Source organism: Gopherus flavomarginatus, chromosome 4, assembly GCF_025201925.1.
Source record: "Gopherus flavomarginatus isolate rGopFla2 chromosome 4, rGopFla2.mat.asm, whole genome shotgun sequence".
NCBI lineage: Eukaryota > Metazoa > Chordata > Testudines > Testudinidae > Gopherus > Gopherus flavomarginatus.
In genome coordinates this window covers 42,661,567-42,673,680 of record NC_066620.1, presented here as the reverse complement: position 1 = coordinate 42,673,680, position 12,114 = coordinate 42,661,567, and the positions used below count along the sequence as shown (strand labels likewise).

Sequence of the window (12,114 nt, the reverse complement as noted above, 5' to 3'; positions counted from 1 at the left end):
ACCCCACCACACAGGGCAGATTCCTACCCAGAAACACACCACACTCATAGCCTCTTGCTCTGCCATTGCCTATGCTAATACACTTATCCTCAACACACAATGCACTTCCTGCCCCAGCCCCAGCACACCCAAGTACCAATGCCCTCCTGCCCGCAATGCGCCCCCGCCAATGCCCCCCAAGCAAACGGACTCCGTCCTCGCTTCTCCTTTTGGGGCCAGAACCACGAGGGAAACTTTTAACCCCTCCTCCCCCGATGCGCAGCGGGACACGGCGCTGGTGCAGCGTCCGCCCGGGCAGGGCCATCCGTGCGCTGGCGCCGCTCGCGTCCCCACACGGGCTACCCAGGAGGGCTCCGGGCCCGGCGGCTCTTTAACCCCTGCTCTGCCGCGCCCCGCGCCGGGCAGCTCGGGGGAGGGCCGCGGCGGCGGCGGCGCCCGAGGCGGGGAGGGGGGGCAGAGCGAGCCGCTCCCTCCCGGCCCGGCCCAGGCGGCAGGAGGAGCAGGGCGCGGAGCGCAGACATGGCGGCCAACATGTACCGAGTGGGAGGTATGTGGGGTCCGGGGAGCGCCGGCCCTGCCGCCCGGGCTCTGCCCCCCGGGCCCGGCGTGCGCTGCGCGCAGCGCGCTGGGGAGGAGGGAGCCTGGCGCACACCCCAGCCCCCCACGCCCAGCCCAGGGAGCAAGCGCCCCACGCCCCCGGGGGGCCCTAGCGGGGCCTGGGGAGAGGAATGAGTCACCCCCCTCCCCTGCCCCGGGGACGAGGGAGCCCAGCCCTCTGCCTGCGCAGGGGGAATGGGCTCAGCCCCTAGAGCAGGACAGGGGCGGCAGCACCCCCGCGAGGGGAGGTGGGGAGCATCCTCTGCCCCCCAGAGGGGAGGGAAAGGGGCAGGGCAGTGCCCCCAAAGGTCAATGGGAGCGGGCTCAGTAGGCTGCCCAAGCGGCGATCACATGTTGTCTGCAACCAGCCACCACCAGGGGATGCAACAGGGGCAGCGTCTCCCAGAAGAAATGGGGAGGTGGTCTCCCAGGAGGACAGGGAAGGAGGCCGCTACTCCCGCCCCAGGATGTGCTAAAGTTATCCAGTAACAGCCCTCCAGGGGAGTAGTCTTCTCCTCCAGAAAGGAGGAAAGGGCCAGGCCTGATGGGAATGGGCAACCTGGGTCCGTCCAGAGGTTTCTGCGGCACAGAAACATCTCGCCTTGTTTATTATTGCCTAGTGTGTTTGGCTACCTGTAAGGAAAAGTTTCCATACACCCTCTCCCCATTCCTCCCCCCATGTTAAGTAATAAGTCAAGTTGGGTTGTTGTTATCTTGCCACCCATCAGCTTGGCTTCTGTGGGAACCACTGTGTTGTGTGCAGGGTGCATTGGCACAAGGGAAATGGACACCAGTTAAAGACTAAAGGAGGCTATGGAAAAACATAATAACAATTTTCCACTCCCCCACAATAAAATGCCCCATGCAATGTTTACAATCGTGTGATTGGTGCCAAAGGAAAAGCTGAAGTTAGCTTTTCCAGACCATCTCACTGTTCAGTAGCATTCCTCTCCCAATCACTCTCCAAACCAGCACCCTATAATGCGTATCAGGGAAGAGACAAAGGACAAAGACTGGACAGGGCCCATGAGTGTCCTGGTTTGGTCAAATCACATGCTAATGAGGTCTGAATTAAAGATAGTTTAAGTGATGAAGGTGAAATCAGTTCCATCCTGTCTGACCTTCCCAAAAGGTCAATTGCACAAATACAGTGTGGGAAATGACTGCTTAGGAAGGAGTATGGCAGAAAAGGATCTAGGGGTTATAGTGGATAACATACTAAATATAAGTCAACAATGTCGTACAGTTGCAAAAAAAAAAGCAAAATATTGTTATGGGATGTGTTAGCAGGAGTGTTATAGATAAGAAACAAGAAGTAATTTTTCTCCTCTACTGAGCACTGATAAGCAGGGTGATCATATTTTCCCAAAGGGAAAACGGGACACCCCTTGGGCCAGCCCGAAACATAGACCGCCCCCCTCCTCCCCCGAGCCCTGCCTGCTTGTCTCCCACACGGGGCTGGACTGAGTTCCCCCTCCCCTCCCAGTGCATGCAGGCAGCCCAAGCCCCATCACAGCCCACTCACAAGCACCTTTCCCCCTACGTCCCCCTTCTCCCCACGCATGGGATTGCCCCACTGCCCATCCATGGAGCCGCCTGAGGCCTCCCCCTGCACACGGGGCAGGATGGCTGGCCCGAGCTACTCTCCTTAGCCGTCACTCCAGCACAGGGCTGCAGTTGCCACTGCCCCCCCCCCTTTCCCCACATGTTCCTTCATACCCCATTAGGGGTCCTATCCCACTTTTTTGGCAAAACTGCATTTCTCCTGTTTGCTCTAGCTAACACATGATCAAGAGCAAATGGGACAAATGCCCAGTTTTGTCAAAACAGTCAGGACGGCTGAGACAGGGCCTAAAAAAGGGACTGTCCCGGCCGAAATGGGACATATAGTCAGCCTTCTGTTAAGGCGTCAACTGGAATACTGACAGGTTTCAGAGTAGCAGCCGTGTTAGTCTGTATCCACAAAAAGAACAGGAGTACTTGTGGCGCTTTAGAGACTAACAAATTTATTTGAGCATAAGCTTTTGTGGGCTACATCCCACTTCTTCGGCTGCATGGAGTGGAACATATATTGAGGATATATATATATATATATATATATATACACATACAGAGAGCATGAAAAGGTGGGAGTTGCCCTGCCAACTCTAAGAGGCCAATTAAGTAAGGAAAAAAAAACAAACAAAAAACTTTTGAAGTGATAATCAAGATAGCCCAGTACAGACAGTTAGATAAGAAGTATGAGAATACAAGGGGAGATAGATTCAATGTTTGTAATGGCTCAGCCATTCCCAGTCCCTATTTAAACCTAAGGAATACTGTTTCTATTTCTGGGCACCACACTTTGGGAAAGATGTGGATGAATTGGAGAAAGACCAGAGAAGAGCAACAGAAATGATTAAAGGTCTAGAAAACATGAGCTATCAGGAAAGATTGAAAAAAAATGATGTTTTTTAGTCTGGAGAAGACGACTGAGGGAGGCATGTGTAAAAAGTTGTTATAAAGAGGATGATGGTACATTTTTCTCGTTATGCACTGAGGACAGGACAAGAAGTAATGGGCTTAAATTACAGCAAAGGAGATTTAGAAATTGAGGGAGCTTGTGGAATCTCAATCATTTGAGGTTTTTAAGATCAGGGTTAGTCAAACATCTGTCAGGGATGGGCTAGATAATATTTAGTCCTGCCTCAGTGCAGATGACTGTCCGGGTGACCTACTGAGATCTCTTCCAATCTTACATTTCTATGATTCTGTGATGTAGTTATAGCAACAAGCCCTCTTTCTCCAAGAGAGAATTTAGGTCATGAGCCTGTGCACCCTTATTCATGTGAGTAATTCTTACAAGAAAAGTCCTAATGAAGTCTGGGCAAGGATTTGCATAGTCTCACCCCTACTGCTTAGATTTTGGATTCTCAAACTGGGAATTCTTAGGGGAACATGAAAAATTTTCAGGAGGTAGAAACCATCCTCTCATTATAATTAAATGAGAAGGGGTCCTGGAATGTTTTTCTGGTGTAACATGGTATCACAGTATGAGAAAGGTTGAAAACTGCTAACTTAGACCTGCTAAACCATCTCCTCTCCCACTACATGTAACATACAGTGATTACATATATATTTTGATGAATTAACCGTACATTCCTTTTCTAACTCCCATCCCATTTTTTTCCCTTTATTGAAGCTGGTATTGGAGATGTAAGATTATTGGGCAGGTTAACTTCTGTTTTCACATGTGTTAATTCTAACATGTTTCCATAGTGGTAAATTCATACATTAGTGCAGGATGCAAATAAAATTCATTAAGATATAGATGCCAAGTATTGTTTGAATTTTGTGGAACATCTTTTGTGAGACTCTCCAAGAAAAATAGGTTTTGAGAGACTGGATTAAGGGAAACATGTCGTTTTTGTTCATCATTATGTGTGACATATAAACTTATGACCATGTGAAGCTGAAGAATTTTCCTTGTCCCTTTTGAAAATATTTTTGTAGCTGTGAAACTAGCTGTCATATTCAAGTAGAGAAGAATCTCACTAATGAACATTAGTGACAGGGAGATTTATTGCCAGTTACTGTGTTTTGCAAATTATTTACTGAACTGGGATGTCAGCAAAAGCAAGTATGATGCATCACAAAAGTACTTTGTTCGTTTATCTGGACTACTGTACTTATTAATACTTCCAAATTTGCTAGTAAATGTACAGTAGCATATTTTCTAAAAATAACGTCTCAGTAATACCAAACCTCACTGTACAGTACACTGAGGGTAAATCATTTGCTGAGAGGTTGTGGGAGACTGCCAGGTTTTAAAGCGGATTTATAAAGTACGTGGATTAATGAAGTGCATTGTAGGCTTTGATCCTACAAAGATTTATGCACATACTTAACTTTACAGTCATTGGGAATGTTCATAGTGTGTAAGTTAAACACATGTATCTTTGCAGAATCAGGGCCTTGATGAGGTTCTGTTTAGTTAATCCCAAGAGTTATGAGATTATTGATTCAAAATTAAACAAATATTCAAAATGTTGAAATAATTGAGATATACATCTGGCATTGAATATGATTGAAGTACCTGTTTTTTGCAAACCTCTAGAGCAGGGGTTGGCAACCTTTCAGAAGTGATGTGCCAAGTCTTCATTTATTCACTCTAATTTAAGGTTTCGCGTGCCAGTAATACATTTCAACGTTTTTAGAAGGTCTCTTTCTATAAGTCTATAATATATAACTAAACTATTGTTGTATGTAAAGTAAATAAGGTTTTTAAAATGCTTAAGAAGCTTCATTTAAAATTAAATTAAAATGCAGAGCCCCCTGGACTGTGGCCAGGACTTGGGCAGTGTGAGTGCCACTGAAAATCAGCTCGCGTGCTGCCTTCGGCAGGCGTGCCATAGGTTGCCTACCCCTGCTCTAGAGTTAGGGGACTTGTGCATTGACAAAAACAACATTCTACAAATACTTCTTTTGAAATAATTACATATCTCTCTGCCTTTTGTTACAGATTATGTTTATTTTGAAAACTCCTCGAGCAATCCATATCTGATCAGGCGAATAGAAGAACTTAACAAGGTACATGAATATGTAAAAATCCTATACACTACTTCATAAAACTCGATGTAACTCTCAGACTAGTGCATATGTGTAATTCTTCTTAAAATTCAAACAGTATTTTCCCAGCTCTTGAAAGATTTCCATAAACATGATTTCTGAATGCTGTGATGTTTTGGAGATTTGTGTGTACATTATACACAAATATTACTTGTTGAAAGACTTCCATGCGATCTCTTATAATTCTCCACTATGTGGAAAAACTGCCAGTACTTCTTGATCAGGATGATGATTCTTTTTAAAAATCCAAAACCAAACATTCCACAAGGCTGTGGGCCTGTATGCTCAGGAGCTTGGTAATGGCATGAATTATTTCACCTTTCTGATGATATAGTCCAAGATGGTGTTATACCAATTATATTAGACCAGTAAAAACCAGCAGGATCTTATTAAAGGGGACAAGACAAAGATGCCACATTTATTATAATAATTTGATTTATGACTAATAACTAATATCTTAATTCTTATACACACACATTATACCTAATACCCATACACACACACACACACATCCATCAGATGTTCTGCAGCTGCTGCATAGTTACCAGTCCTGAAGACAGCTTAAGTTCATAGCTTGATTTTGTAGCTTGGGTTCATAGCTTGTGGCGGCTAACTGGCCAGGAAAGCCAGGCACAAGGACAAGCTGGATCTCTGTTGGGCAGGCACTGATGTCCTTCCATGTTGGCAGCAGAATGTTACCCAGAGTCTCTCATCTCACCCTTCTTTTTTATAGGCTTTTAGTTTGGATTCAAAGTCTATAGGTCTTGCTGTGTCACGCTGCCTCTGGGTTTAGATTGATCACCCATCAATTGCAGGCGTGACTTTCAGCCTTGAACCTGGCTTTGATCTTCCTTCTGTTGTTCTGTTGTCCTTTTCTTTTTTAGGGTGGATGCTTCTTACTTTGTTTAGGGCTGTTGTCTAGGTCTTCAGCCGTTGGTATTTGAACTTTATCTCCTCAGGACAGGCTGGGGCTGGAGGTTGATTCCGTCATTCATACATACCTCATTCACACATCTAAACTAAACTAATAAGATTACAGCAGAGTTTGCAAAAATGAAGGTTGGAGGAAGCTTTTACAAAATGGAGTAAGTGTTTTAAAATGGGGTTTGAATTACAATATGGAACAGAAGTTACAGTGTAGGCAAGTGTAGTGTGGATGGTGAACAGAAGTTATATTAATAAATTTAAAACAATTTCATTTATCAGTTTTACAATTGTAGTTACCATAAGTTCTCACCATTTAATGTCTGTTCAGTGGCATGTGAGAAATGACTTGAGATTCTCAGACAATTCCCAATGGATAGATGTCCAGATAATAAAAACTGCTACGCCACTGAAGTTATTTGCACCCTTTGTTGGCAGTCTTTGAATAGGTACCACAGATTTGAATGGCCATGGAGACTCAGCTCTCTATCTTCATCCTTAGGGAAAGTTTTCCCGTGGCAGGATTGAGGCTATTTGAGGTGGCAGTATGCGGAAGCATGAAGGCCTGTCATAAAGTCTCATGTTATGGAGACTATATTATTTTTATAAAACATTCTGCCGTTTATTTACTAGTGTGTGATAAAGAACTATTATCAACACTTACAAGTAAACTTCTCATATCAAAATAAATGATGAAACTAAAGTATATTTTGTAGTGTCAAAATATAATTTTTTTTAGAAAGTGTTTTTTAAAACCTATTTTTAATTCACAAAATTTGGTAATCTGCAAAGGGTCTTCCTGTTGTTCTTTCCTCTATATTCATTTTTAGAGCTATCTGAGACCACTGCTAATACTTGCACCTCACAAATTTTATAATCAGTTTGGACTTCTATTGGAATACAGTATGTTTTATTTACTGTAAATGAAGTGATTCCAATAATGTTCTAAATGTAATGTTTATTACCTTTAAATTGGATTGCCGTAATGTAATCTTGTTGGTGGGATGTAGGGCACAGTCATTTATTGATTTTTAAAACAGAGTGGTTTCTAGGATTTAGTCCAGATTCCTAATGGGGAATTATATATCTTTCATGCGTTAAGGGCATCAAATTAAGAAGAAAGAAAACTGAAAAAACATGTTTTTATTTTGTTTTTTACATATACACACTTATATTTAAAAAAAAGTCAACTAAAACATCGCGAAACTCTCAACTGTCACATTAATCTATTTTAAAGAGAGTATGTAAACGGTTTGGAACACACTGCTAATTTTTAATATACATAGTGAACTATTGCACTGGATTTTGACTCTTGTTCCCATAGCATGAAAACATGGGGTATGAACTATGGGCTCATGATTCTGAATAGTTGAAGTTTTTCATGGGTGATGGTAGTCACACAAAAAATTACTGGCATGTCTTTTACAAGATTATTACTACATATGAGCATTTTTGACCATGAATGCATCTGCTGCCTGTAGGGCCCCTTCTTTGTTCACTGCAGAAATTGTGAATGAAACAGGAGGATGAGACAGTGAATAGTGTATAAGGAATAAGACAGAAGGATGCAGGAGGAGAGAGATGGTAAAAATTAAAGTGTTAGCAGAATATTGCCAGTCTCACGCTAAGGAGCTAAGCCCCAGTAGTAAGAGTCCTACAAGATGATATCCTCAAAGGAGAATTGTAAGGTAAGTAATTTTTCCATCTAGTTAGCTGAAGTAAGAGAATTTGTCAAATAAACTTTAATGGATTATATTGAACATAGTTTAAATGAACTTGACATAGGAATTTGAAATGCATATTTGCCTACAAAAAAAGAATTAAAAAGAAATATTAAATAAGCTTTTAATATTTATAGGTTTTCTAAAGAGTTCTTACCTTAAAATGAAATTGTCATTAGTCCTAGTAACAAAATAACACTGTAAGTAATTTTTTGCAGTCAGTATAAATGCTCTAATGAAGTGAGCTGTAGTTAGTATGGGCTTGCTCCTGGAAACCCTTACTTATGTAAGTACTCACATGGATAGTTCTAAATCACGCAAGCAGTCACGATGTAGTCAATGTGATTAAATACTGGAGGATTGGGTATATATGATTCTAACAATTCAGTAGAGTGAGGACAGACCCTGACTTGACTAATTTATTTTATTTTCTAGACTGCTAATGGCAATGTGGAAGCAAAAGTTGTGTGCTTTTACAGACGACGAGACATTTCCAACAGCCTTATAATGCTTGCAGATAAACATGCTAGTAAGTTGATTGTATGTTGTTTTTGATTTTTAACATTAATTACACCTATTCAGCAGTTATAAAATTGCAGTTAGCATGTTGGCCATAGGAATGATTGTTTTCCTTTTAGGTGTCAATTAATGTGATTTGTGCCATACACTGATCCTGCATCTAGGCCAGTGTTTCTCAAACTGGGGTCGCCGCTTGTGTTGCCGCTTGTGTAGCGGCAAGTAAATCCCTTAGCCTACTCCACTTCCAGCAGCTCCCATTGGCCTGGAGCACCGAACCATGGCCAGTGGGAGCGCGATCGGTCGGACCTGTGGATGGGGCAGGTAAACAAACCGGTCTGGCCCGCCAGGGGCTTTCCCTACACACGTGGGGACCCCAGTCTGAGAAACACTGATATAGGCAGACCGCATGACCTATTCAGAGCAACTTACAGGATAAAGAGCTTTGCAGGATGCCTCATTTGTTAGTTAACTGCTCATCATGCAGGAAGTCAAAATAGACACATTTGCTAGCTATATCTGATCAGACATCTGCATGATGTATTCACTCTTCTGCATTTGAATGGGGGTATTCTTCATGAGTTTCAATCTACTAAGGAAAATAATCTTAAACTGATTTAAAATATTCTTTCAAACAATATTTTTCTTTTTTGGTCCAGAAAATATATTCATATTTTCTTTTTACATCAAAAATAAAGATTAGAGTCAGATTTATCCCAGGTATAACTCCATTGAAGCTAAGAAACTTTCTTAAGAGATTAATCGGCTCCATTGGCTCTTGTGCCATAGCCAAATTATTTTTGTGGATAAGGCACAAACATAAATGTATAGCTGGCATAACTACTTAGTGGCATGTTGCAGATGACTGTGAAAATTGTGCATGGACATGAAACATTTTCTCGTCTGTCGAATGGCATTTACTTATGCAACTGGGATAAGTGTAGGTCTCTAGCTAGTAAAATATTAATAAGTGTTCATCGTACTGTGCTTTCAGAAGAACAAAATAATTGTAGAAATGAGAGGTGCTTTTTGAATGCACACCTGCTGTTACTCGTAGCTGCTATTCATTCGTCTCTCAATATCATCTCTTGCCCTAATTTCTTGCAACAAAAGTGTAATTTTTAAGGAGAAAAATCGTAATGAAAGAGTTTCAGATTGGGGGACTGTCTGAGAAATTGGTTGTTTGTAAAACATTACATTACCCTTGTAAATACACTCTGGGTGGAATTTTCAAAATTGCCTAAGTGAATTAGAAAGATGAGCAGGATTTGGCTCTTGGATTTTTCCGCTATAGCTAAGTTGAAGTGCTATGTTAATCATAAACCTTGATTTTCAGGCTTGGATATGACATTTGAAGTTGCATTGTATTGCAGAATGTGATATATCACTTTTTAGAGCAAGCACAAATAGCTTAAATTTGTAATTTTACATATTAGTAATTGTATCCCAGTAAAACAATTCAAGCTCTTTACAACACCAGTCCCTGAATATCAAAATGTTTCAAAAATGTCAAGACAAAGCATTTATGGTTTCCAAATTGAATTTTTTTGCAACTTTGGAAATTTTATATTTCAACCTTTCTTTCAGACTTGGGGAAAAAAATGAAAGGGGACAGGGGACAGAAAATCTGATTTTCACTCATTGGTACTCTTCAGTTTCTCCACTCTTTTTTTGCTGGTAGAAAACTGTAAACATAAGATCTGGTTGAAATTTTTCAGGTGAATTGTTTTTTTCTCAACAGACGGACTTTTCTATTTAAAAAAAAATAAAAAGCATGTGTAGGATGTAAATAACTAACTAAGAAGTTTTTTGGGTTTTGTGATTTTTAAAAAAAAACTTTTTATCAATGATTTTTATGGCAATTGCTAACATTTTTCTATGGGGAAAGAAACCACAGTTTTTGATAAAACACTAAGTTCCAGTAACTTTTGATTAAAACAAAACATTTAAAATTTTGAAAAAATGGATCCATTTTGAACACCACAAAATGGAAAAAATTTCAAAATTTTTGTGAAATTAAAAAACAAACAAATAAACCCAGGTCTAAGACACATTGGAGAACAGAATTTTTAATTTTTTAAAAAACAATAATCCTTTAGAGAAAATTTCAGGAAACACATGCTATTTAAAAAGTGCTTTATTAGGTAACTGACATTTTTGCAATTAAAAAAATATCAAGTTGACACTGTCCCCTTAAGTCCGAAACACTTGAAAATGATCTGAAGGGAAGGAATTGAATTTCCTGTCTTTTTCCTTGTATTTCTGTTGGAAGTGAATTAATATGGCATTTTTATTTGTCTACCAGCATCATGGATGATGTCAGTTTAGCTTTGTGAATATTTTTATTAGCTAACTACAGTGGCAGAGTTAGAGGGGAAAGCTATTACATGGATTACTGAAAAAAATACTGTTTTTTCTCTTAATTTCTGGTATTTTTAAAAAAACACATAAAATCCAATATGACGTTCTCCGTTCTGCCAGAATATACAGTAGCAGTTTAAGGTGTTGTTTACAAAAACATTTAGTTTGCAGCAAACTGGGGTGTAAATCTACCCCACAGTAGCCTACCATGCACTAATTGTTCATGTGGACCCTGTGATTCAAAGTGGAGTAGATCAGCGCATATGAAGGAGTTGTTAGTGCATGTCAACGGGGTCCATGGAAAAGTTAATGTGCAGCAGTGCTGCATAGAGTCACACTCCAGTTTGCTGCAAACTAAATGCTTGAGTAGACAATCCTTAAGAGTGTGTCACTTTTGAGTCTGCACTGCTCAGGGCCGGTGCAACCATTTAGATGAACTAGGCGGTTGCCTAGGGCGCCGAGATTTGAGGGCGCCAAAAAGCGCCCTCAAATTTTTTTTTAAATGGTTGAGCATCCGCTGCTGCTGGGACAGAGAGGGAGTCTGAGCTGCCGCCGGCAGTCCAGGGGGTCCCCTGGGTCAGGGCGCCACCGCGGCAGCCAGCAGCCCAGGGGTTCCCCTGGGTCAGTGCGCCTCCGCGGCAGCCAGCAGCCCAGGAGTTCCCCTGGGTCAGGGCGCCGCCGCGGCAGCCCGCAGCCCAGGGTGTTTGGAAGGGGCGGCAGGCAGCTCCCGTGGAGCTGCCGCAGTCGTGCCTGCGGACGGTCGGCTGCTTACTCGCGCGGCTCCGGTGGACCTCCCGCAGACACCACTGCGGCAGCTCCACCGGAGCGGCCTACCTGCCCAATCAGAGCATAGTGGGGGGTGAGGGGAGGGTTGAGGAATGTTCAGTATCCCGCTTAGAAATGCTAACAAGCTTATTCAGTGAAGTTTTGATGTACTTGATACATGCCATTAGATCGTCAATTAGGCATCAACGAGATAATTTAAGAGTAAATGTCTTTTTGTTTGAAGTGCCACTGAACACTAATCTGTCCATTGCCCTCTCCCTCCTGTGTTACTGCTTGAAGCAGAATCCTGGGTAACAGTAATGGGGATGCTGGTAAAACCTTTTAAAATATTTCCCCTTTATAATGCCACATTTTTAATACAATTTTAAAATTAGATCCCATAATTTCAAGGCATCGATTTCCCCGTTTGGACAATTAAATTGCAATTGTCGGCATGAACATCATTTTAAAGCTGGGTTTTGAAAATCTAATTTAACTTCAAAAATTAATGACCAAAAGATGGGCACGTGAAGTAAGGTAAAAGTAATTAACCGAGGGTCTAGCATTCACTCCCAACACCGCAAAAGAGCTGAGGGATTTCCAAAGAACTCCGACACCACTA

General features: G+C 41.8%; 1 protein-coding gene across 1 annotated transcript in view; it reads left to right on the top strand.

Moving 5' to 3' along the window:
• The first annotated feature begins 277 nt into the window (after nucleotides 1-277).
• Nucleotides 278-12,114, top strand: part of MTA3 (metastasis associated 1 family member 3) — a 213,261-nt gene continuing 201,424 nt past the window's right edge. The window contains exons 1-3 of the mRNA XM_050951856.1: nucleotides 278-547; nucleotides 5,099-5,166; nucleotides 8,286-8,379. Of these exons, the coding sequence (XP_050807813.1) occupies nucleotides 520-547; nucleotides 5,099-5,166; nucleotides 8,286-8,379 (190 nt within the window). The 5' untranslated portion in view covers nucleotides 278-519. The remainder of the gene's footprint in view (nucleotides 548-5,098; nucleotides 5,167-8,285; nucleotides 8,380-12,114) is intronic.